We start from the raw sequence: 27,746 nt of genomic DNA, 5'->3' as shown, positions 1-27,746 counted from the left end.
GAGAAGGGGAGGGAGGGGGGAGAGAAGAGGAGAGGTGGGGAGAGAGAGAGAGAGCGAGAGAATGAATGAATATGAGAATCTCAAGCAGGTTCCATGCTCAACGCATCTGGGGCTCAGACTCACAAACCATGAGATCATGACCGGAGCCAAAATCAAGAGTCAGACACTCATCCGAATGAGCCACCCAGGCACCTGTTTTTTCCCTCCTACTCTGTTATTTTTATAACTTCTCAGGATGAGTTCTCATCAATTTTCAGTTTTAAAAAAATAAGCATTTTCAATGATAAACTTTCTTCTGATAACGTTCTGAATGTACAGTGCACGTTCTGCTACATGGTTCTTCCATTACTATTTAATTCTAAATACTTCCTAACTTCCATTTTAAGTTCCTCTTTGAACTATAGATTTCCAAACATTTCCAATTTTTCAAGCTTTTTTGTGTGTCTATCTCATAGTCTCTAACTTAATCACACTGTCCCCTGAGAATGTGGTCAACATTTTAAGAAAATCTAGACCAACTTCATGGGCCATCCACAGGGTCAGGTGTCCTTGCAAAGAATGCTTTCCCTCAAACTTTCAAATACTGTTGCTCAGATTTTTGATATCTTTACTTCAGTTCTAGGACCGAGTCTTCCACGTCCCTGGGAAAGGCGGTTGATTCATGAAGTTTCGAACCTGTTTTGAGCTACTGAATCTTTGCTCTTGACAGTGTGCTCACCAGGGGACGTGGTGGTCTTTGGCGCAAAGGGATAGTGTCAACCTTCTCTTCACCCTTCTCATCTGACGTCCTCAATGAAGACAGCCAATCACACAGAGGTGAGGGGGTTTGTTTTCCAAGGTTTCTCCAACTTCCGAGAACATCAACTCATACTGTTTGCCGTGTTTCTAACCCTGTACCTCTTAACTCTGGCCGGCAATGTCATCATCGTGACTATTATCCGTGTTGACCACCACCTCCACACCCCCATGTACTTCTTTCTAAGTGTTCTCTCCACATCAGAGACATGCTATTCCCTGGTCATCATCCCATGCATGCTTTCCGGCCTCGTGGGTCTGAGCCAGTCCATCTCCCTGGTGGGCTGTGGGACTCAGCTCTTTTTCTTCCTTGGCTTTGCCATCACCAACTGCCTCCTGCTAGCAGTCATGGGGTTTGATCGCTACGTGGCCATCTGCAACCCACTTCGTTACCCAATTGTCATGAATTGGAGGGCCTGTACCATTCTGGCGTCCTCAGTCTGTGCCTCGGGGTTCTTGCTCTCTCTGGTTCAGGCTGTGGCCATTTTCCGACTGCCTTTCTGTAACTCACTGATTGAGCACTTCTTCTGTGATGTTCGACCTGTGTTGGATTTAGCCTGTGTTACTCCAATTGTTAATGATATCTTGACCTTAACTATAAGCCTCTTGGCCATCACAGCCCCTGCCACTTTCCTCCTCATCTCCTACGTCCTCATCATCTCCACCATCCTCAAGATTGCCTCAGCTGAGGGCCGGAAGAAAGCCTTTGCCACTTGCTCCTCCCACCTCACGGTGGTCATTATCCACTATGGCTGTGCTTCTATTGCCTACTTCAAGCCCAAGTCCGAGAACACCAAGGATCAGGACCAGTTAATCTCAGTGACCTACACTGTGATAACACCATTGCTGAACCCTGTTGTGTACAGTCTGAGAAACAAAGAAGTCCAGGATGCTCTGAGGAGAGTGGTGGGGAGGAAATCCCTTCCCTAAGATGAAATCTCTACCCAAATAGGCATGCGTATCTTCCACATGGGAGCTTATAGGTAATGTCACACGGCCACGGCTTCAAGTGATTGGCGAAATCTCACTCCTCGCAGCCAAGGCCAGAGCAAAAATGAGGCTGGGGACCGGCTTCTAATAATTGATTCTTACTTCCTCAACCTCTTTGTTAACATAACAAAAGCATAAGTCACTCTGCAGGCCTGTGAACAGATGCCCATTGGCCCTATTCCAGGAGAGAACTACAAGGTCAGAGCGTGATCTAGTGTGCATCTCAAAAGCTTCCATTTAAAATGACCAGTCCACTCCCCTGAAGTATAAACCACTTTAAAATCACACTTGACTGAACCTTCTTTTAACATAAACTGGATGCTTGAACCAGTGGTTATTAAAATGCAGACTGGGCCAAAAACTAATCGCCTTGTGTTTTAAGAAGATAAGGGAAGCAAAAAGAGAGATATCTTTCAGGAAATGGGTTTGGGATGAGCTAGAAACCTTCTAGAGAGAAGGTTTTCTAGCAACACCCTGCAAGTTTCCTGTAACCCACACGTGGGGCTTCAAGGGAAGGGAAATTGGGGGTGGAGGAGAAGGGAATTTACGCACAGGGGACTCCTAACCATGTGTGAGAGTCGTGAAGCTCTGGCCAGAGAAACAGCGCACATGACTGGGTCTGACCCTTTGCTTCCTCTGGCTGAACACAAGCTACACAAAGAAGTCCTTGTGGGGCTGACAGCAATGCCCCCCCGCCCATGGACGGGATGACCAAGGGGCTCAGAAGAAGGGCAGACAGATGGCTCAGGGAGCAGATTGCTCAAAGAACGCTGTGAAATTGAGTAAGAAGAAAGACAAATGAGAGGCAGATCCAAATGGGAGCTTCCAGTGAGAGGAGAGTAAGAGAAAGCAGAGGGACCAGGGGACGGTCAGGGCAGGGGGCAGGAATTCAGAAAACGTCCTTCACATTGGGTCTTGAGCCCTTCACAAGCCCAGTCACAAAGGCAAGGAAAGAAAGCTCAATGAAAATATGAAAAAGGGTCAACAAAATATCTTTCTGATATATTAGGTTAATATTATTACTCCTGGAAAGCTAAAAAAAAAAAAAAGTCAAAAGTAAAGGATTTTTGACATGAAACTTCCATAAAAACAAAGCAACTGAGTTCGATGTGTAATAATAAAAGACTATTCACCATTATTCGCTTCAAAAATATATAAAACAATGAGGGTGAACTTCAGACTCAACCTGTGAGACGAAATAGGTGTTGAATAACACGGTGATTAGCAGTTGTAATTGTTGAGCAAGTCAAAGTTACTCTCCTGAGCTATTTGTAAAGAGACACAATAAACACATGAGTATACAGTATTCTCATTGCAAAATATTTTTGAAATGCAGAAATATCAAAATGTGTTAAGTGATTATGAATTTAAACCCAAAGCACGCGGGTGCATAAACACCTAACTTCTAGAAGTTCTACAATTCAATCTATTTGGTCATTCTGAGCTCCCAATCGGACAGATAAAAGAAAAGGCCTCGAGTCCTTTCCATGCACACTGGGGCAATTTAGCGAATAAGTCACTTTATGAGTAAACATAATTGAATTCAATTCCTGCTCCCCCCTTTTTCCCCATTCTCCTCGGGGCGAATCAGTCAAGTTCTGCTCAAGGCTTCTAGTCTCCTTACCACAGAGGAGGGAATTATAGTCCACGGTCACTTCTAACTGCTCCGCGTTGGATCCTATGGAGATACATGACCCCCAGTGGCCATCTTTGGTGGTATCTATTTTTTTTTTTAAGTTTATTTCTTTAGAGAGATGGGGTGGAGGGAGAGGCAGAGAGAGAAAATCCCAAGCAGGCTCCGTGCTCACCAGAGAGCCTGACATGGGGCTCAGTCTCACAACCATCAGATCATGACCTGAGCCGAAATCAAGAGTCAGACGCTCAACCGACTGAGCCACCCAGGTGCCCCAGGTGCCATCTACTGAGAGGACCCTGGTCTCATGCTCTTTAACCAATGTGGTCTGTGCACCTCACCTTCCTTATGACTACTCTAGGGCCCCTGGACCTCCCTCAGCCCCTCCTTGAAGGCATCTAGGCACTCAGCTGTGCCCCTGACCCTGTAATGAAGAGGTTGATATTCAGAACCATGCTTTGTAAGCTAAAAGAGGCTTTCCTCTCTAGAAAAGTTTGCTGAAGTTAAAAAACTTTCGGCTTTTAAGACAAATGCTTTAGTTAAGAGTTTAAAAAAAAAATCTTTTTGAAATTCAATGGACTTTTTTTTTTTTTTTCTGGGTTCTTTCAGGTTTACCCTGGGGCGAATGAAACTCCTGTGAAATGAAGAATGGGAAATGCAAAAACAAGGCAGGATTTTTATTCTGTCGCATTTATGTGTTTATTCCGTGTGTCCACAACATTAATTATCATGGATTTTTTTTTCAATGTTTTATTTACCAGAGCTAGTTATTTGCCATTCTTCTTTAGAATTTTTTTTTTTTTGGATGTTTTGCTTCGCATAAGTCTTAGAAGCAGTCTGTTCAATTTACAACCCACCCTCCCCCACCCCAAAGGCACACAGCATTCTCCACACGGTTAAACACACACAAGCAAATCACACCCCAGCACTATTTTACGGGAATCCTACCACATTTATAATTTATGGAAAATTGACATCGTAATGATCTTGAGTCTCCGTATTCAAAAACATAGCGTTACTCTCCATTGGCTCAAGTCTCCTCTGGAATCAGGAACTTTAACATTTTTCTCTATTTTTTCCCTAAAACTTCTATAGTACTATGTTTTACATTTAAATGATCTCTTTTTGAGTTAAAGTTTATTTATTTTGAGAGAGAACTTTAACACTTTTCTCTATTTTTTTCCTAAAACTTCTATAGTTTTATGTTTTACATTTAGATGATCTGTTTTGAGTTAGTTTTAAGTTTATTTTTTTGGGGGGGGGAAGGGGAAGAGAGAGAATCTCAAGCAGGCTTTGCACCATCAGCACCGAGCCTGATGGAGGGCTCGATTCCACCAAGTGTGAGATCACCTGAGTTGAAATCAAGAGTCTGCTTCTTAACCAACCGAGCCATCCAGACACCCTGAGTTAGTTTTGTTTCAAGTTTAAGGTTGAGGTCAAAGTTTGATTTTTGCTTGCAGATAACTACTGACTCCAGGCCAATCTTTAAAAGCAATCATCTGGGGCACCTGGTGGCTCAGTTGGTGAGGCATCCAACTTTGGCTCAGGTCAGGTCATGATCTCGCGGTTCGTGGGTTCAAGCCCCGCGTTGGGCTCTGTGCTGACAGCTCAGAGCCTGGAGCCTGCTTCAGATTCTGTGTCTCCCTCTCTCTCTGACCCTCCCCCCCCCAAGAATAAACATTAAAAAAATAAATAAAGGCAATCAGGCTCCACTGAACTGAATGTTCACATTTGTCAAAAGTCCGTTGAGCATATTTCTGTGGATCAGTTTCTGGGTTTCTTTCTGTTGCAGTCAGTGTCTATGCTTTCCAATACTGTACTGTCCTGGTTAATGCAGCTTTAGAGAAAGTCTCAATATTGAGTCAAGTGAGTCCTCTTATCCCTTTTCAGGAATGTTTTAATTACTCTAAGTCTTATGTATTTCTGTACCAATTTTAGAACAAGCTTGTCTATGTCTATGAAGCACGTCGTTGGGATTTCATAGGAATTGTATCAAATCTATAGATCAAGTTAAAGAGAATTGACATCTTTATGATGTGTGTGGAATCTTCCAGTCCATGGACACAGTAGGTCTCTCCATTTATTTAAGTCTTCTTTGATTTCCTTTATCACCATTTTGTAACTTTCAGCATGCAAATTTTACACACATTCTATACCTGAGCATTTCATTTTCTTAGGAGAAATGGTAAATGATATCGTGCTTTTAATTTTGGTTTCCATACATTCAGTGTTAGTTTACAGAAATGTGTTGATATTGTGTGTTATGACCTTGCGTAAGTCACTAATTTTAGGAGTTTTGGGGGTGGGGTTTGGTAGACTCTCTGGGTCTTTCTATATAGACGATTAGGTCATCTGTATAAATGAGGACGGTTTTATTTCTTCCTTTCTGATCCGTATGCCTTTTCTTTTTCCTGCTATATTGCACTGACTAGAACTTCCATTACTATGTTAAATAAGAGTGGTGAAAGCAGACATCCTTGCCTTATTCCTAATGTTGTGGGGGTGAAAGGGGGAAACCATTCAGTTTTTCACCATTGAGTACAGGTTTTTCAGATATGCTTTTTATCACATTGAGGTAATTTTCCTCTATTCTTGCAAAGAATTTTTGTCATGAGTGCTGGATTTTATCAAGTGTTTCTTTGTAGTTGATGTAATTATATGATCATTCTTCTTTCATCTGTTAATCTGGTGGATACCATTGTTTGATTTGTGACCATTGATCTAGCTTTGCATTCCTAAAATAAATCCAACTTGGCCACGGAGTGTAATTCTTTTTATACATTGTTGTATTCAGCTTCCTCATATTTTGTTAGGGATTTCTGCATCTAAGTTCCTGAGGGATACTTATCAATAGTTTTATCTGTACAGCCTTTATGTGGTATAACAAGGTAATAGTGGCCTCATAAATTATGAACTCCTAAAGTGAGTTGATCAGTGTTCTATCCTCTTCTGTTTTCTGGAAGAGATTGTTCATATTTGATATTGATTTTTCTTTCAATGTTTGGTAGAATTCTCCAGTGAAACCATCTAGGCCTGGAGATTTCTTAGAAGTTTTTAAACTATGAATTCAATTTCTTTAATGGTTCTAAAATGACTCAGATTATCCAACAGTTATAGGATTTTTCAGATTATCTGGCTGAGTCTTGGTAGCTTGGTTTTTTTTGAGGATCCACTTGATCAAGTGGACTTGATCCACTTCTGTCAAGTTGCTGGATTTAGAAACAAGGTTGCTCACAGTATTTCCATATCATCCTTTTAATAGCTGCAGAATGTGTAGCGATACCCTCATTTCATTCTTGATGTTGGTGACCTGTGTATTCTCAAGCTTTGTCAGTCTTTCTAGAGATTTATCAATTTTGTTGATTTTTCAGAGAACCCATTTTGTTACATGGATTTTCTTCTGCTATTTTCCTATTGTTTTATTTCATTGACTTCTGCTCTTTACCATTTCTTTCTGCTTGCTTTGGGATTCTTTTCTCTTCTTTTCTAGTTTCTTGAGGTAGGAACTTTAGATTACCAATCTGAGAAGTTCCTTCCTTTCTAATGTAAGCATTCAGTGCTATGAATCTCCCCAGCAACACTGCTTTAGCCACATTCATGTACGACACATCCTATATTGATTCCCACTCCTTTCTATGTATTCTTTTATTTCCTTTGAGACGTGGTCTTTGACCCATGGATTTGTTAGAAGCGGGATGCTTAATTTTTATGTTTTTAGAAAGTTTTCCTATTGTCCTTCTGTTACTAACTTTTGGTTTGCATCCTGAACATTTTGTTTATTATGTGAGAAGACTCGAGATCCTACTTAAGTCTTTTATTTTAGCAGGCAGTTGCCCATTTTAGGGTTAGCATGCAGGGCCTGGCCTACTTTTGTTGCCTGTGGTTCCAGTGATATTTAATTTTCAGAACATTTTCTGTTATTTGGTGTGTTTGGCTTATTTGGGGCTGTTGAGATGGCCCTCCCGGTGCTGCCTGAGGGTTACCAGGGGTTTCCCCAAGCTGGGCTGCTGGTGTGGAGGGGAGTCTGAGCCTTGGGGACAGAGGCTTCTCTAGGCAAGTACTTGTTAGGGTCACACGCCCCTCACATGTGGGAATGGAGAGTCTCTTCTACTAGTACTCCCCATGCCTATACTCTGTCTCTGGAGGATGGAGGGAAGCATCAGCCTCACAAGGTCAAAGAGGCTTCCAGAACTGGGTTTCTTGGTGGATCAGTAGCCCTAATGTTTTGGGTCAGGGAGGGGAGCTACAGGCCCTGCAGGGAGAGAACACACTTTCCCTGGCTACTTATTAGTGGGTGGTGGTGCTAGGCCCGCCAACTGTTGTGGGAGGGACTCCTCTTTGACCCAGGATAGGAAAAGAGCCAGGTGGATGGGCAGGAAACACAGGGGCCAAGGTGACCTTATGTTGGGATGGGGAAGGTTAAGATTTCCTGCCACTGTGCTGTTTCTGTAGGCCTGAGGTCCAAAACACGTCTGGCTTCCTCTCACCATCTGTCAGAGTTCTCCTTTGGTTGCCTCTTGGGTTATTTCCAGGGGCTATAGTTGTACTTAAGAAGAGAAATGAATCTATACCATTTTATCTGTACCAGAAATTTGTTTTTCTATAAATTTTGCACATTTCTGTTTATTCTTTGACATTTCTTATAATTTTGCAATTGGAAATAGCTTTTCTTCCATTATATTATTAATTGGCTTTTATTCCCGTGTAGCTAGGAAAATGATAAACCTGAACCCAGAGTCCTTGTGGAATAATTTTAATGTATGTAATAATTTTTCAGTGAATTCTCTTGGGTTATTTTACAAGTATTCTATTATATTACCTGGGAAATACAATTCTACCTCTTCCTTTCCAGTTTTTATACCTTTTCACTCTTTCTCTTGATGTAATATTGTTGGTCAGTACACAACAATAATGGAGTTAAACAATAATGGTTATGGTGACCATTTTGTCTCTCTTTTTTTAAAATTTTAATGTTTATTTATTATTGACAGAGAGAGACAAAGCATGAGCATGGGAGGGGCAGAGAGAAGAAGAGACACAGAGTCTAAAGCAGGCTCCAGGCTCTGAGCCATCAGCACAGAGCCTGATGCGGGGCTCAAACCCACAGACCGCGAGATCACGACCTGAGCTGAAGTTGGATGCTTAACGGATTGAGCCATCCAGGCGCCCCACTGTCTTGTTTTATTTAATGGGAGTGTTTCTCATTTTTATGTTACAGAATTATTCATCTATCCTATTTAATTGGCTATTTTAAATGAAGAATGGTTGTTACATTCTATTGGATATCCTTTCCAGCATCTAGAGAAAGAGGCATATAATTTTCCTCTTTTTATTTATATGGTTTATGGTTTATTAAATTTATTAATAGATTGAAACATTCAGAATGCTTGTATTACTGGTATTATAATAGGGAACATACTGAATACTTACCATGTGTCAGGTACTTTCCTAAGGATGTTTGCTAATTAACTAATTTCATTCTCAAAATAACCTTGGGACGTAGACACCATTATTACCCCCACTTTATAGGTACGAATGTTGTATAAACTTTGGTGAAAAGGAAACTGAGGTGCCTAGAGGTTAAACAACAGGGCGAAGATTACATAGTCCGTAAGTGATGAAGCGCGTTTTTGAATCCCAAGAGTTTTGGATCCAGTGGTTTTCCTACTGATCACATGCAATATGGCTGTTATGCATTTCCACAGGATACTATTATTTTAATCTGGTACTGGTTGCTCTTTATTTACTTTAGTGAAGTCCATATTTTGCATGTGTACAGCAGGCAGCCCCAAGATGGGCTACTTTGTCACATAGGCTATTTTGAGCAATCAAAACCCAGCAGCTTCAGGAGAAGCTCTTTACCTCCCCCTCAATTGTATGCCAGTACCAGAAAGAGCACTATTAACAGAGATTCCTGCTACCTAAGAAACTTCTGTGCATAACAGGGCACCTTTGTTTTCCAAACACCTGCTCTCACCTTCCCACTAACCATCTTCTTCCCCTTTGTATCCTCAGACCCTACCCTTCTCCTGAGCTCACATTGTTGCCTGTCTTTGAAATTCCGGGACTGTGTGGCTTCTCCACACATTTGCTGTTAAATTGGGTTTTCTCCTGTTAATCTGTCTCATCAATCTGATTCTTAGTCCAGCTAGAAGAACCTTCAAGGGTAGAATAAATTCGTCTTCCCCAACGTGTGTGTGTGTGTGTGTGTGTGTGTGTGTGTGTGTATCCGTCCAGTGTATGTGTGATAATCAAATCAGGCTTTGTTTTCAATGCTATGCCCATCATAAAACAATTTGAAGGGCTCCCTCTTTTTCTAGCCTTCCCACCTTTTTAAAAGACTGGTGTGGTTATTTATTCCTTAAAGTTTTGGTAGAATTATCCTCTGACTTCACACCACATGATTTTATAGCCTAGCGTTTATCTGGAGCTGGGACTCTTGTTGTGAAGGGAAAGGTTTCTGACCACTCCCTCTACAACGTTTTCTAAAGAAAAGGTCGCTTTAGATTAGTTCTTGTTGCGTTATGCTGATAGCTATGAAGAATAAGGGGAAATCCCAAATTTATAATTCCAGCTGTGGTCTTTCCCGGATCCAAGCTTGTCTAACTGGCTGCCCACTTTCGCCAATTCCATTTAGAGGTGTAGGATTATTCCAGATAAAACACATCCAAAATTTGTATCCATTCCCCAAACTAGCCAATGATACCTTCTCTACCCAGTTGCTTGATCCAAAACCCAGTGAGCCTATCTTGAATCCTATCTTTTCCTTCCTCCTCCTCCCCAGAATGGCATTGGTCAGCACATTTTTATGCAAAAGAAGAAAAAGACAAGATCCTGCTAGCACCGCAGGGTGTTAAACCAAACAAGGTTGTAAGGAGAAAATATTCACGAGGACACACAATCTCCCAACTCTCCTTAACCCGTAGCTTTGGCTGTGCACAAGTGGGCTTGGGTGTACCACGGGAATGACACACTTATAAAAAAGGGGAAACAGGGACTATCTAAGTGATTATCCAACAGCAGGAGCTCCCAGGGGGAAACAGCCCTGTTACAAAGAAGGGCAGCATCGAGAACTTGGCAGCTGGCGTCGGCCTCTCCTTCCACTGAAATTTCTTAGACCTGCTGTGTCAGCTCTTTGCCAAACTACTGAAAGGAGAGAGAAAATGAGCCTTTGGGGCCATCTAGACTGGGATCTCCTGACGAGCTTTGTCATCCCTATCTACAAAACACAACGCGAATTTATCCTTTTCCTCCCATCTCCACCGAAACTACTCTGATCCAGAAAGAGTCTCTCACGATGCACTCTCCTTGTTTATTCTTGTGCTTTTCCATCCCATTCTCTACCAAATAGCAAAGTGATCTTCTAAAAATGAAAATCCGATGACACCCTTCCCCTCATTAAACTATCCAACAGATCCCCATTGCACCCGGAATAAAATCCACCTTCCTCCTGATGGCCTATAAAGCTCCGCCTGTCCTTGCCGCCCGTGCTTTAAGAAGGGCGTCATCTCTTCTTGCGAACCCCCCGCTACTCCAACATTTATCAACACGGCAGGTTTGTTCCCTCTGAGGACCTTTACACCTACCATTCCTTCAGTCTAGAGTGCAGGTTCTGCACGTTCTCGTTTGTTCTTTCTCCATCAGTCAGTCCTCCAGCGAAACGAGCTCATGTGCTCCTTCCCTGACCACTTCATTTATCATCAAGCACACCAGTGACATTCTCCAGGAGCTCTTTTATGGTCCTTCTAGCACTCATCGCTAGCTATCTGACACAAAATAAGAAGGTTGGCTATAAGGGCGGGAAAACTATACACCAGGCAAAATACTAAATAGAAGAGAGCGGAAAGCACAAATGAAAACAAACAGGCTGTAAACACAGCTCCTGCTGTCGCGGAGTGTATACTTCAAGAGGATCGTAGCTGACTTCAAAAGTGTGTAGGTGATCTGTATCATTTTGGTACGTAGCAAGTGTCTAAAGATAAAGCGAAAAAGGACAAAAGACATGGAATGAAGGCATGAGCCAGCCGTAGGAGGACCTGGGGGAAGAGCACTCCAGGCTGAGATCAGAGCCAAGGGTCTGAGGAGGGTTAGTTGTGGCATTAACAGACAGGCCAGCACAGCTGGAGACAATGAGCAGGATGACGGGGGAGAGTCAAACTGTGGTCTCACAAGCTATGGCAGGGACTCTGAATGGGATGGATAGTCACTGCAGAAACATCTAAGCAAGCGATGACTTGATGTGGTTTATGTATTAAAATCTTTATTCTGGGGGCACCTGGGTGGCTCCGTCAGGTGAGCGTCCGTCTTCGGCTCAGGTCATGATCCCGCAGTCCGTGAGTTCGAGCCCCGCGCCGGGCTCTGTGCTGATGGCTCACAGTCTGGAGCCTGCTTCCGATTCTGCGTCTCCCTCTCTCACTGCCACTGCCCAACTCATGCTCTCTCTCTCTCAAAAATAAATAAAACTTGAAAAAAAAAATCTTTATTCTGGCTGCGTGGAAAATCAACTCCCAGAGCCAGAGGGGAAACAAGGAGAAACCAGTCAGGACCTTGTTGCTAGGCCCACGTTACAGGTGATGGCGGCTTGGAACAAGGTGTGCCTTTGCATGAGGAGTTGGCCGGTTCAGCCGGGGGCACATTCTATTCAAGAGGCCAAGTGGACATCCAAGCGGGGATAATGGACTGACTGTTGAACATACAACTTCACATCCTGAAAAGCAGTATGGAGTAGAGATTTAATTCGGAAAGTGTTTAAACTTTCCAAGGATAGGTGAGGATAAACATAAGAGGCGAGGATAAACACAAGAGTGGTCTGGGGCTGAATCTTGAGGTGAGCTAACACCAAGAGACTGAGGAGAAGAGGAAAGAGAAGGAACAGTGGGGGAACAAAAACAAAGTGAAAAGTACCAACACTCAGGGCATGTCCTGGAAATTGCATGAAAACCGGTTTCCAAGAAAGAGAAGTCACATATTTGGGTCAAATGCTGCCAACATGCCCAGTAGGGTGAGTTACAATTAATTGACCATTAGACTTGGCAAAATGGGGTGATTAGTCCCACTGGAAAAAAAAATCTGTATTGGTAGCATATAATGGTGAAAAAGCCAATTTAGTGGGAATTAGAGGATAGAGAAACTGAAGACAATGCAATTCCTTCCAAGAGTTTTGGTAAGAAGGGGAGCACATAAATGGGCCTGTAGCTGGAAAAGGATGTGGGATCAAAGAAGGTTTTGTCTGTTTTCATTCTTTTAGCGCAACAGGAATTAGAACACAGAAGTCTGTAAATGAAAGTGAGCTAGTACAAACCTGATGAGTCAAAGGAGACAGGGGAGAACCGCGGAACCAAGGTCCTGAGTGAAGATGAGGGGCTGTGACGCAGGCATCCAGCCAGGGGGGCGTGCAGTGGCCCCCAGGGGGAGGGTGTGCTCGGCTCCGAGTCAGAGCACAGGCACACACAGCGGGCGAACGTGGTGATGGGAATATATACCAGGCCTCACTGTCAGTGCGGAGCCTGATACGGGCTCGATCCTACAAACTGTGAGATTATGGCCCGAGCTAAAATCCAGAGTCAGATGCCTGTCTAAGCCACCCAGGTGCCCCCATTCATTTATTTTAAATTCTAGCTAACAGACAATGTAGCATTGGTTTCGGGAGTAGAATTCAGTTTATCCCTTACACACAACACACAGTGCTCGTCCCAACAAGGGCCCTCCTTAATGTCCATCATCCATCTAGCCCATCCCCCGTCTGCCTCCCTCCATCAAATCATCTGCGGAAAACAAGGATAAGGAAGAACCTCCAGAAGTTGGAGGACCAGAGATCGTGCGCATGGTAGGTGGGAAATATAGCACGTTGCTCACCAACATCAATACCCCACTTACTGTGAAATGTCATGAAATTTAAGTAAGAGCAGTAAAGGGGTTCGGGTCACCAATTCTGATATGTGTGTGTGTGGGGGGGGTGGTTTCCCCACACCCCTGAGCCATTTTCCAACACCAGCTGAGAGTCCTCCGATTCAACTCAATTCTGACTCCACCACCTGGAGTCAGCATCAGATCCCACAGGTAGAAGGGTTCAGTCCCACCAGATGAACCCCTCCTTCCTTCAGATGCCAATCACAAGCCCAGGTTGCCACCTGACCACCTATAAATCAGAGGTTCCCGTGACCCCTTCCTTGGGTTCTGTTAATTGGCTAGAGTCGCTCTCAAAACTCAGGAAACCGGTTTATTGACTAGACTACAAATCTAGTACAAAGGATGTTAAAGAATACAAGTCATCAGTCAGATGAAGAGAGGCATAGGTCAAGGTCCTGAGCAAAGAAGTTTCTGTCCTCGTGAATTTGGGGCCCCGCACAGGGGCACATGGATATATTCTCATTCCCTAACCTGGAAACACTCTGAACCCCGTTCTTCTGAGTTTTTTATGGAGGTTTCATTACACAGGCACAATTGATTAACGCATTGACCATTGGTGACTCAAACAATCTCCAGGAACTCTCCCCTCCTGAGAGGTCATGGGGATTGAACGTTCTGAGTGTCTAACCACACGTCTGGTTCCCCTGTTCTTGTTTCCGGCCACCTAGCCCCTATCCTCAGGTATTTTCCAAAACTCGCCTCGTTAACATAAACCCAGCTGTGGTTGAAAGGGGCTCGCTATGATTACTGAGACAGTCATCTCACCCTTTGGCTCTGATGCCCAAGGACAAGAGACCAGGTATTACTTTAATATTGCAAAAGATGTCTCCATTGCTCTAACTGCTCAAGGATTTGGAGGATTTGGGGAGCTGTGAGCCAGGAAGCCTGGAGGAAGAACAAATACGTATGAGAAATGAACTTGGGTGATCTCAGTGACCAAATATGTTCGTTCAAATCACAGTATTGCAACCAGTTACCAGCGTCACCAGCAAGACCCCAAAACCTGACTTTGCCACCCACCTGCATGTGCCCACCAACCTCTGTCCCACATTTCCCTTAAGCTCTTCTCTCCAGCTCATCTTTTGACTCAGGCAAAAGACTGGCTGGGGATCGCATCTGGGGGTGGTGGAAATCCAAACTACCCCTCAAGCAGTGACGACTGCCCTCGTGAGGAGCCCCAGACCAGTTTGAGCTTAACAGCCAACTCAAACCTGCGCAGATGGACCGCACAGGGACACATGGAGAGAGCTTTACCTCATTTTAATGCTGAAATCTCCACCCAAGGAGGAGCACACGCCTCATTAACAAACAGGCATGTTTTCCTTAGGTGCATTCACGACCTTATGCACGCCTCTACATACAGGGACAAGGATCCCCTCTCTAAATGTTCATCCTAATCCTACATAAAAGGACCCCATTCACCCTCGCTTGGGGCGGAGGCGTGGTTTTGCAAGTTATTCCCTGAGATGGCCTTATTTGTTGCAAATAAAGTTCCCTTTGTGTGACACCTCCACCGGGTGTGGTTTCTATGTGTGACTTACCAGGGAGCAAACGCATGCTAATTGCGTGACAGTAGTAACATATTTTTCACCAGTGAAGTTCAGCTGCCCAGGTGCTCTCCACAAGCAACATTTGATTCAGCCAAAGCTGGTATTATGCCAGGTAAAACAGGGGCAAGTGAATTAAAGGTAAATGCAAAGCAATAAGGAAAATGATTGTGGAATCTTAACAGGGGAGGGAGGAAAGAAAGAGGAGCCAGGGCAGTCTCAGGGCAGGAGCCCCTGAGAACGATACAAACACCCGCAGACATAGAGTGCAGGACTTTATAAACTGAGAAATTTTTGGATTAGGGTGCCAGGGAGAATGAGCTGGAAAGATAAGTGATAAAAACAATAGCTCTTTAGAAGATAGAATGGAAGTAGCCCACTTCTAAATGAAACAAAACACAGCAAATACATGGGAATAGGAAATGGGCATTTTCCATATGGAGAAGATTTTAAACCTCTGTGAAACACCTAAAAGCATTTCCTTTTAAATCCCACTTTGGATAGACAGGCTCCGTGTTGTAAAAACTAAGGATGTTTCTTCTCCTTAAATTTCTATGAATACAAATAAGAAATCGATAAAAGCACCATTAATTGTTAAATGTGCGAATAACTAGAAAAACTCCAAAGAAGGAGAATGGTGGGGGTTGGGATCAGCATATAGTAGCATCACAGAGTAACGATGCAAGATGTTTTTCTTATTTAATAGATGACATAGGGGCAGAAGGTTTTCCCTCTTCTAAGTTCTTTGGTTGGCCTCATAATTGATATAAAATTGATATGAAACAGGTAAATGGGAGGGAAAAAAAGTTTAACAACATACATACCTCCTGTATGCATCGGAGAAACACCCAGGAAAACTAAGTACTCCCCCCAAATAAATGAAGCCATCATCTCAAATACCTTTTTCAGCCAAAGACAGAAGAATACGTGGGGGAGGAAGGGGGGGATAGTGGGAGATGACCATGAAAAGCACAGCCAATAAGGCTAAGGTTGTGATGCAGATCTGATGAGACTTTAAACAGATTGAGTCATTCCCCTCTTCCTGGTACGGTGAGGGAGACACCCTTACAAATGGACTTTTCCCTTATAAATGCAAATGTCTTTTACAAAAGGGCAAATTCTACTCGGTTTCCACCTACGTGTGCTGTTAAAAATAACCAGTTTTAAAAAATCCCTTGGGGTGCCTGAGTGGTTCAGTTGCTTAAGCATAGACCTCAGGTCATGATCTCAAAACTCTGGGTTCGAGCCTCGCGTTGGGCTCTGTGCTGATGGCTCGGAGCCTGGAGCCTGCTTCAGGTTCTGTGTCTGCCTCTGTCTCTGTCCCTCCCCAGCTCACATTCTGTCTCTCTCAAAAATAAATAAACATTAAAAAAAATTTTCTTAATAATCCCCATGCCCGAGAGACATTTTGGGATGGCAAATTTTGCTCCCCCTTTAATGGTGTTGAGACAATGCCTAGTTATTGGGAATAATAAAAGGTATATCTGATTTAAGAAATATTTCTAAATTTGTTTCTTAAAACCAATTAAATTCCAGATGAATCAAATACTGAAACATAAAAAGTATAAATGAAAATAGGGATACTTAAAAAAACAATCTTGTAGTCAAGGAGGCCCTGATCCACACATAAATATAATACTAATAAAATTTCAAACCCGTAAGCTCAGTAAAAATGATAAATGGAAGAAAACTATCTACAACATGTATGATAGAAGGCATATTTCCCTATTATAGAACTCATTATAAGAAAATGACAATACAATACAAAAAACTGAGCAAGATACGTCAACGGACGTTCACGGCCAAGGAAGTGCACATGACTAACGGGCATATGAAAAGATACTCAGCCTCATTCATAATTAGAGAAATAAAAATTCAAAGAAAAAAAATAAAACAGCATTTTTACCTATCATCTTGCCAAACGCTGAAGAAAAATTGGTCAATGCCCACAGTTGATGGAAATGTGGGTAAGAAAGCATTCTCAGTTACGCCAAATGTATACAAATGTCCTACCTTGGCTTCAGTTTAGCAATAGTTATTAAGTCCTTAAATGCACATATCACTGACCAAAGAATTTTACTTTCAGGAGGGTAGCCTGTAGATATGCTCCCAGAAGTGCACAATTATATATGAAGAGTGATTCTCTAGAATATGCCTAAAAACCCACAAACAGCTGAACTATCCATTGATATAGGATAGGTTAAATAAATTACGCTATGTTCTTATTCTACAGTTCGCAGTTGTTCAAATGAATGCGATAAATCTTCATATACTGATTTGTAAAAGCATCTCAAATGTATTGTTATACGAAAAAGCAGGTTTATAACAGTACACAGAATACAGTCCATTTGTATTACAAAAGCACACGCTCAGATAAATGTATAGAACATTTCTAAATTCCATTTAGTAGGTTTGGTTTTTGACGTGGCACAGGTTAGCAATTTAGAAACAACTTTCTATGTATATTAGAGGAGCAAATGTGCAAATATATTGAGAATATGAACCAGGTTTCTTATTGCTGGAGACAGGAGTTATAAATATGGAAAGGGGCAACATCAGAATATACTCTGAGACAGTTTGAATTGCAGATACCGTCGTGAAATCATCGATTTTAAGATGTAGATGTTAATCCGCAGACACCAACACACATCCCACTTTCTAGTTGTTTTTCCCCACTGAGAGTCTAAGACTAATTACAAGCAATGACAATATCCAGATCTCGGTTTCTAATACGATCCGCCACCAAAGGGTATCAGAGCTCCCTGCAGAAATGACTGGTTCGAGGGCCAGCACCGGGGAAGTACGAGAGGGCTGGTGTGTAAAAAAGTTACTAATGGATAATGGAGACATGTCAGAGGAACAGGGGAGCCAGATGACAGCAGCTCCCACTGACCAATTCGGTGACGATGTAAACATCAAAATAACATTATAGTATCTAACGTTATCAAATAGAATCTACACTATCTAAATCTAGTTGTATGTAAATAGATCCCTTCCTTACGTAGAATGCCAATCCACAGCAAGGATGATGGAGTTAGAAACGCAACAATGGATCCTAAAACTGGAGAGCGAGAATTTGATGAGAGACAAGGTATTCATCTCAATAGATCACCCTTCGAGAAAGAGAAAATACTGACTTTACGACAGAGAACTCTGGTGGAGACCACCTTGAACGAGAGATTACAGGTCACGCCACTAATATCGGGACAAACTGACAACATGTGACTCCCAGTACGATGCACGGAGAACAACACAGCATCACTTTTTTTAATGAATATAATTTATTGCCAAATTGGCATCCATACAATACCCGGTGCTCATCCCAACAAGTGCCCTCCTCCATGCCCATCACCCACTTTCCCCTCTCCCCCCCACCCCATCAACCTTCCCCCCATCAACCCTCAGTTTGTTCTCAGTATCCAAGAGTCTCTCATGGTTTGCCTTCCTCCCTCTCTGTTTGTAACTATTTTTTCCCCCTTCCTTTCCCCCATGGTCTTCTGTTAAGTTTCTCAAGTTCCACATATGAGTGAAAACATATGATATCTGTCTCTGAGTTATTTCATTCAGCAGAATACCCTCCAGTTCCATCCAAGTTGCTGCAAATGGCATGATTTCATTCTTCCTCATTATACAGCGTCACTTTTGGGATATTCTTGTGGAAAACTCATCATCTGAATATAATCATGAAGATTAAACCAGAGGATAAAGAAAAAAAGAGAAAGAATTCCAAAAGAACTGGAGGTGAATGTGAGGGAAAAACTAGAATTTCTACCCCTCCTCGGGTAAACCCAAACTAAGAGACATTTTGCAAACCACTTGGCCTGTAGTTTTCAAAAGTGTCAAGTCTGAGAAACACAAAGAAAACCAAGGTGCTGTTTCAGATAAAAGGCATTAAAGGAAGAGGCGGACAAAAAGCAATGGGTAATCTTGGATGGGACCCTAGGCTGCAAAGACGCTTAGCTGTAAAGGACATTATCGAGACAACCAGCATAACTTACAATGAGTTGCGGATTAGGTAACGCTATTACCGTATTTGATGCTATATATGCGCATGTGTCTCTCTCTCTCTCTCTCTGGACATATACACCGATTCTCAGTAACTACACAGTGGTTATACAAGGGAATGCTCCCTGTCTTGCAGAAGACACACGAAAATATTTAAAATGCTGTGAGACAATGGCTTCAACATGCTCTCAAGTGATTTGGAAGAAAATTATAGAAGCAGAGGAGGAAGGAAAAAATTGATGAAGTGGGGCGAAATAGAAATAATTGGGTATCCGGATACAAGATGTTTAACAGTTTTTGTTCTGACAACTTTTCTGTCCGTTTGAAATTGTGTCTCCGAAAAAGGGTTTTATTTTTATTTTTATTTTTTTTTATATATGAAATTTATTGTCGAATTGGTTTCCATACAACACCCAGTGCTCATCCAAAAAGGTGCCCTCCTCAATACCCATCACCCACCCTTCCCTCCCTCCCTCCCCCCATCAACCCTCAGTTTGTTCTCCGTTTTTAAGAGTCTCTTATGCTTTGGCTCTCTCTCCCTCTCTAACCTCTTTTTTTTTCCTTCCCCTCCCCCATGCGTTTCTGTTAAGTTTCTCAGGATCCACCTAAGAGTGAAACCATATGGTATCTGTCTTTCTCTGTATGGCTTATTTCACTTAGCATCACACTCTCCAGTTCCATCCACGTTGCTACAAAGGGCCATATTTCATTCTTTCTCATTGCCACGTAGTACTCCATTGTGTATATAAACCACAATTTCTTTATCCATTCATCAGTTGATGGACATTTAGGCTCTTTCCATAATTTGGCTATTATTGAGAGTGCTGCTGTAAACATTGGGGTACAAGTGCCCCTATGCATCAGCACTCCTGTATCTGAAAAAAGGTTTTCAAAAACATGACAAAATTATTTTCTTTACGGAGATCTGTGCGGGAAAGGGTTAGCTCGGGAGGCCTTGGGTTGCTCAAACCCTAGATATTCCCAAGAAAGGCTCATCTTGAGGACTGGCTGGTGGCCAGCTCCTGGGAAAGGAGTTCCGAGCCCCTGAATTACTCGGTTTGATAAGCGTTTTATATGTCGAGGCCTTGCGTTAAATCCGTCTGATGAGATAACTTATGTTAACAATGTGCTTTATGCTGAACCCCTGCTCTTGGTAACACAGGTGTTGTGTGACCACATGACTGACCCCTAACAACAACCCTTGACACCAAGATTCAGGTGAGATTCCCGGGATGATGTCACTTCACACTTATCATCATGCACTGGTGGTGGGAAATTCACACATGTCTCTGGGACTCGGTCGGGAGAGGACACTTGGCTGAAGCCAATTCTCTCCGGGACTTTGCTCCGGCCCCTTCCCCCACTGTTGATTCACATGCACACCCTCCCACTGCGATAAACCATAACCATGACTACAACAGCTTTTCGGCATGATCCGACAGAATCATCTAGCTCCATGGTGGTCTTGAAGATGTCTGACAAAAGATTAAAGACATTTAAATATATGGAGAGATAGCCTATATCAATTCACCCCTCATATTTGAATTCAATGCAGTTCCAAACCCGACCTAAAATGGAAAAGCAACTGTGCAACCACTTAAAAATAAAGAGGCATTGATCTCTCTGATAACTAAGATTTATTTTTTCATTTTTTTCTTTTTTTTTTTTAACATTTATTTATTTTTGAGACAGAGAGAGACACAGCACGAATGGGGGAGGGTCAGAGAGAGAGGGAGACACAGCATCTGAAACAGGCTCCAGGCTCTGAGCTGTCAGCACAGAGCCCGATGCGGGGCTCGAACTCACAGACCACGCGATCACGACCTGAGCCGAAGTCAGACACGTAACCGACTGAGCCACCCAGGCACCCCTAAGATTTATTTTAAAGTTATCACTGCTAAGACAGTGTAATCTTGGTACAGGGAGTCAAACTGACCAGCGGAGCTGGAGAGAGAGTTCCTGAACTAACCCACACGTACATACGATTGTGAAATACGGCAGAGAGAATCGTGGGCCAGTGGAGAAAGGAGGCTTTTCAAACAAAGGTGCTAGGGTAATTGGTTACCCATTTAAAAAAAGAAATCTCAGAAAATTATATACAGAAGATCATTTTTATAAAGCTCAGAAATAGATACAACACATTGCTTAAACCCATATATATGCAATAAAGGTATGAAATAAACGAAAATAAACACAAAATTAGAAAGGAGTCATGGCTGGGGGAAGGGGATCAAGAGAAATGCGTGAGAACAGCCTAGGGTTGAGTGACGAGTTCCCAGATGTGACGCCCCACAATTTGCGTGCTTCAAACATAGAGTTAAGTATAAAGTGTATTTAAAGTGATAAATATATAGGGGCACCTGCGTGGCTTAGTCGAGTGTCCAACTTCGGCTCGGGTCATGATCCCACGGCTCGTGGGTTCAAGCCCCGCGTCGGGCTCTGTGCTGACAGCTCGGAGCCTGCATCCTGCTTCCGATTCTGTGTCTCCCTCTCTCTCTGCCCCTCCCCTGCTCACGCTTGCGCTCTCTCTCTCAAGAATAAATAAACATTAAAAAAGATTTAAAAAAAGATATGAATATAAGCCCTTCATTTTTGCTAAGTGTAGAAAACTCCACTTGGAAGAGTGCCGTCAGGATCTGGCCAGGGACCGATAAGGGAATCTCTGTTAGATTAATTAAACACAGAGGCCACGGGCTGGCTGGCTGGACCACCGTGGCGCCTCCAGAAACGAACCCAAATCTGAGCCTGTAAACGCCTCACAGTTACAAAATCAAAACACTAAGGATAGCCAATCACAAAGGGCCACGTAGGCTTTAAGCTGCAGCCACTCAATGCTCCCCGTGTTGCCACCTCTTCTCTAGAAAAGTCTCCCCGGGTTCCTGCTGGTTGGGCACTCTTAACCACTTCCCATTTGTCATTGCCAGACTTGATTTTTGCTCAAATAAGCTTCGTGTTTTCAATATGTCGCGGTTTATCTTCTAACAATATAAAAGAGAAAAATAGAATAAGACACTCTTGGGAGAAAAAGTGCACGGAATTGGGGCAGGGAAAGCGGCGAGGAGCTGGGCTCAGGAGGCCCAGCGTGTCTGACTGTCTGCCTGGGTCCCTGAGGCTGAAATCCCGGCTCGCATTTGTTTGGATGCTTGCAGTGGGTCTCCTGGCCTTCTAGAAAGGTCCGTTGAGCTTTACTCTCCCACTTCTGAACCTCACAGGACAACAAATATAGTCATATTTGACTGTTTTGGTTCCAGAAAAGGAAAGGAAAAAAGAAAAGCAACAACAACAAAAAAAAAACACCCAGCTTCTAATACCAAGCAGGGCTCTTGACTACAGGGAGAACTGTGCAGTTTCCTGGAATCCAAGCAGCGGCTCTTAGCTCGAGCTCACTGGGGCTTTGTAACCATGGTTTTTCAAGGCCCAACCGTATAAAAATAGAAAATTTATTTAAAAAATGAAGGCTGACAAATAAGCCACTGCTGTCTCTACTCACAAAGTGCCGCAGCACAGACCCAGGTGATGCGGGAAATGAGCCCCACACATAACGAGGTCCCCGGCCGCTGGCTGTTGGCTTCCTTCCAGCCCCGGTGTGGCTTTCACGGGTGCCCAGGGGAGGGCACCCAGAAACCTCAAGAGATGGTCCTCAGAGAGCCTTTCTTGGTTAAAAGCTCCTCCTCCAGCTGGAGGGAATATCTAGTATCCAAGGAGCCCCTGTGACCTTCCTTCCCCTGCCATCCCTGGACTGGCCCTAGTGCAGGTGGAAGGACCACACTGTCTTTGCTTCATGACCTTGACTTGTGAATACTCGTGACCAATGGGCCACATCTCTGACCTCTACTTTCATTTTTCTGTTGAGCCACAGGTTTGCAGGAAGAAAAGTAAGTGAGATTTCAAAAAAGACTTCAACGGTTTACAAAGGGCCATGATTGTCGTTAGAGGGTTAAATTAAACTAAAAAGGGTCCTGGTGTCTACGGATATCTGTCACTTTCAAAGATGCCTTGCTAACCCTAAGGAATCCTGGCTTCCCAGGATTAAAGCGTACCTTGGCCAATAAAGAACGGAGGCTGCCACTTATCAGCTATGATTCCTTGGCTACGTTCTATTAACAAATCATAATCCAGAGACACTGTTGACAAAGCTTCGTGGAGCAGGTTTAAGTTTCTTACCACGGTGCACACATCAATGCCAAACCACCTCCCTTGTCAAGAAATGGTCCGTGAGGGGCACCTGGGTGGCTCAGTCGGTGGAGTGTCCAAATTCGGCTCAGGTCATGAGCTTACAGTTTGTGGGTTCGAGCCCCACGTCGGGCTCTGTGCTGACAGCTCGGAGCCTGGAGCCTGCTTCGGGTTCTGTGTCTCCCTCTCTCTCTCGCTCTCTGCCCCTCCCCTGCTGTGCTCTGTCTCTCTCTCTCTCAAAAATAAATAAACATTAAAAAAAAATTTTTTTTTTTAAGAAATGGTCTGTGAAACTGCACTGTTTTTTTGCAACCTCATGCCATTTTCTTTCGTAACATGCTTGCTCTAAGGGGTTCAAGGCGTAACTGTGTCAATCTCTTATATCTTTTTGCAGATTTTCTTTATTAAAAATGGTGAGTTTCTGAGAAGTTGGTTAATGTTAAAAGTACTCGAAAAGCCTACCTTTGTTTTTTTACCCGATAGTAAACCATTTTGCGATGTGGGTGATTCGCTTTACTTCTGGCAAAAATGTACTTTTTAGGCAACTCCATCGTTTCTATTATCGAATTTATTATTTTTTTATAGCCACTTAGTTACATAATTATATGTTGGTTGGTAATCGGGTAGAGCCTGTTGGACGAGCTGCACCACGGTGTATTTTCCAATTAAATGTTAGTAGTGTCATGCTTTCTCCTAGGCTTATAATCTCAGTGTTAAAATTTAGCCCAGTGCTGTAGCTCTTTGCTGATGTCACGCGCACAGACAGCAGGGAAAAGGAGACGGTGTAAAAACATTTACTCCTCTTCTCTGAAGAAAACCTCACTGTGGTTTTCCTCACTCCAGCATTCTGCTTCCTCCCAGGCAATGTATCTGGTGGGGCAGGACCGGTAATGACTCTGCCAGCAGATATTACGCCCCCATCGCAGTGGCCACACGGCTCCCTATTCTCAGAGACCGTAAGGTGTCCCCGGGCAATTCCCAAAAGAGTTTCTGTATCTGAAGACAGCCAGTATTCCTTGTTCTCCCCGTTCCACCGGATGGGAATGAAATGAAAGGATGTAAATGTCTTTGGTAATCACAAATCCACTGTAAGGTGCTTTCAAGACAAAAGAGCCAGTAAACAGCTCTGTGCTACCTACCTGTGGAAGGAAGCGGAATCCAGAGGGGGAGGGGGGGTGGAGAAGAAAGGAAAGGGTTTCATAGGTGTCATGGGCTTTGGGTAGCTTTGAAAAATGAGTAGTAGTGCCTCGGGAAGAGGCCCGGAGGGCAAAGGTTGAGGGGGACGGGACCCACAGAGCTGCGGCGTGGGGAGGGGATCACGTTGGCAGGTGATCCAGCCAAACCCTAGCAGCTCTGCTGGTGGCCGCAGACCCTGGAGCTCGGCAGGACACCACTGAGCCAGGATGTATTCGATAATTGTCTGAATTCTAACAGAAACGCTTACACTGTTAAGTATCATGCTCATCTGAACAATTCTGTAACATCACCATCGCTACACTGGGATCAAGATGATGGGACTGGTCTAAGAGATGCTAATTCCTTACCCGAGACAAGTGGGCACGTGTTAGAAGTAGGATATCTTTCCAGCAGTAAACTCGAAAAGCCACCTTCCTTCTCTTAGTGAGAAAATGACGTTCTTCCACTCTCTGTTCCCCCAAGGAATAAACATGAACGTGCGTATCAATAAGCAAAGCCCGAGGCAGATTAACCACAAGAACTTGCCAGCCTAGCTGACAGAAGTCACGCGTCTAGGTCCCTTACATGGTTTTTTCTTTCTTAGATCCCACATACGATTTGATGAAGACAGAGAATCACACTTGGGTGAGTGAGTTCACTTTCCAGGGCTTCTCCAGCTTCCACGAGCACCAGCTCAGCCTGTTTGTCGTGTTCCTTGCACTGTATGTCATAACCCTGGCCGGCAACGTCGTCATCGTGACCATCATTAGTGTGGATCGTCACCTCCACACGCCCATGTACTTCTTCCTGAGCATGCTGTCCGCTTCAGAGACTGTATATACACTCGTCATTATACCCAAAATGCTCTGTAACCTTGTAGGCCTGAGTCAGCCCATCTCCTTGGCTGGCTGTGCCACCCAGATGTTCTTCTTCATCACCTTGGCCATCAACAACTGCTTCCTGCTCACGGCGATGGGGTACGACCGCTACGTGGCCATCTGCAACCCCTTGAGGTACACGGTCATCATGAACAAGAGGGTGTGTGTGCAGTTGGTGGGGGGCGCCTGCGGCATTGGGCTGATCGTGGCGACGACGCAAGTGACATCTGTGTTCAGGTTGCCTTTCTGTGCTACGAAGGTGGCCCACTTCTTCTGTGACATCCGACCTGTAATGAAGCTCTCCTGCGTCGACACCTCAGTCAACGAGACCCTGACCGTGATCATCAGCGTGCTGGTGATCCTGGTCCCCATGGGCCTGGTCTTCATCTCCTACGTCCTCATCGTCTCCACCATCCTCAAGATCCCCTCCGCCCGGGGCCGGAAGAAGGCCTTTGCCACCTGCGCCTCTCACCTCACGGTGGTCGTCGTCCACTACGGCTGTGCCTCCGTCGCCTACCTCAAGCCCAAGTCGGAGAACACCAAGGATCAGGACCAGCTGATCTCGGTGACCTACACCGTCATCACCCCCCTGCTGAACCCGGTGGTGTATACCCTGAGGAACAAGGAGGTCAAGGATGCTCTGCTCCGGGCTGCTGGCAGGAAGCTTTCCTGACAAGATGGGCCCACTTCAATGGAGGGTCTTATAAGATTTGCTAGAGAGGGAAAGCAGAGAAGGGCCCACAGTCCCTAGAGTTAAAATTCTAGAACTTACTACAGCAGTGGGTGGGCCAGAGAGAACAAAGGCATTCCAGATTCAGTCACTGGAGAAAGGGACACATTTCCCTGGAGCGTGGACACGGACGGCATGGGACGTCAACACGGAAGGAACTTCTGGGGAGTGGATGTGCCATGTGGGCAGAATGAGATCAGGACAGAAGGAGTGATTAACCTGGGGAGGCTGCTCCGGGACAGGGCTAACGTTTTAAATGTAATCTGTAATGTCCTTGTTTTGGACGTGGGTTTCCCCTTCACCCACCTAGAGCTACACACATTTTTTTTTTTTTTAATTTTTTTTTTTTCAACATTTATTTTTGGGACAGAGAGAGACAGAGCATGAACGGGGGAGGGGCAGAGAGAGAGGGAGACACAGAATCGGAAACAGGCTCCAGGCTCTGAGCCATCAGCCCAGAGCCCGACGCGGGGCTCGAACTCCCGGACCGCGAGATCGTGACCTGGCTGAAGTCGGATGCTCAACCGACTGCGCCACCCAGGCGCCCCGAGCTACACACATTTAAACCCAAGCTGAAGTAACTCCTTCCCTGGCAACTCAAGTTCCTTGCATCCTAGACACCATAACTAAGTGGATCTCAGAGATGGGAGCTTCCATAAAACTCACTAGGCTTGAATTCAGGATCTTTTCCATAGAAGTTCCAGGTTGGCCAGATGGGAAAACGGCAACCTGTTCTCATGATCATGTCAGAGAAACATTTTTGGAAAGTGACTGAAATCCCTTAAAAGTGATGAACGCTGTAGCACCAAGTAAATCATATTGGCATCTATATTATGAGGACGTACAAAGGTTGGTGAGTGGAATGGGTGAGTGATTCACCCATCAAGGAGAGAGGGACTTGCCTCGGGAGAGGCTTTTGTGGAGTGGAAGAAGTAATAAGTGCAGGGGAGCAAAGGAGAGAGTCTACAGCAGGGGCGAGTAGGAGAGGGTTGGGCGGTTGTGCATGGTAAGGACAATGTAGCCATCTGATAACTTAGGAGCAACCAAAGACACTCCACCCATCCACCCTACTACCACTTAAGACCATCTAGGCCCCGAATTAATGGGACACCATCCACTGGTCACCTCCACTTCCAGCACTCCTGCCCTCAGCCTGTCCTCCACCCCATACAGCCCTCCACCCAACCACACACAATGACCGGTGGCCTCCCCTTTCCTATCCTCAGGCCAGTCTAGTGCTAACTGGAAATCCCTCACTGCCACTCGGCAGGGCGCTCTCCTCATTTCGAAACCCCAAACCAAAGCCTCTCTCCTATGGACCTTCTGATGAAATCACTCCAACTACTCCCTCCCACCCCACTGCTGTGCATTCACACATCACTACGGGGAGCTCCCCCCTGGGCATCTTCACGCACGAAGGTGTGAGCGACGCAGCACCCAGGCGCTCAGCTCCACCTGCTCGTATCACGGCTCACTTGTACCAAGGGATGTGGTTTTCACAGACTGTGTTCTCCTTTATGTTAATTTTAAAAAAATAGGGCTCTATCCAGATATTTCATAAAAAGCTCATTATGGTCCATTCTTACACAGATTCAAACTATGGGCTTTTGCGTGTGTTTTTTTTTTTTTTTTTAGAAATTTATGGTGAAATCCAAGAGAACCCAAAAATAAAAGTACCCTGCATTTGCCAAAAGTCAGTTTTACTAAGTGAATAAAAAGATGTTATTTCAGACGGGCTTCAAAAATGCTGCCCTATCTGTTCAACCTCCTCAGTAGATAATCTATAACTGCCAACTTAGCCACGTAAACACTAGGCAGTGGTTTTGGGAGGTCAGCTGAGTGAAGGGGATGGAACACAGGCACTGCAAGAGAAAGGCTCCGTGTTGAGTCCTTTGAACGCCTTACAATCC

The 27,746-nt window shown here is 44.2% G+C and overlaps 1 protein-coding gene across 1 annotated transcript; it reads left to right on the top strand.

The window, feature by feature from the left end:
• Positions 1-792: 792 nt before the first annotated feature.
• Positions 793-25,779, top strand: LOC124521875 (olfactory receptor 10J1-like). Its single transcript, XM_047093035.1, has 2 exons — positions 793-1,297; positions 24,833-25,779. The coding sequence occupies exons 1-2, from the start codon at positions 793-795 to the stop codon at positions 25,777-25,779; spliced, it is 1,452 nt and encodes a 483-aa protein (XP_046948991.1).
• Positions 25,780-27,746: the final 1,967 nt, after the last annotated feature.

The sequence above is a fragment of the Lynx rufus genome, unplaced genomic scaffold (genome assembly GCF_022079265.1).
Source record: "Lynx rufus isolate CCGP_SWC_20201006 ecotype Redwood Valley unplaced genomic scaffold, mLynRuf1.p SCAF_31, whole genome shotgun sequence".
In the NCBI taxonomy this organism is placed as follows: Eukaryota; Metazoa; Chordata; class Mammalia; order Carnivora; family Felidae; genus Lynx; species Lynx rufus.
Note: the sequence above shows the minus strand (reverse complement) of the source record. Positions and strands in the feature narration are given on the sequence as shown.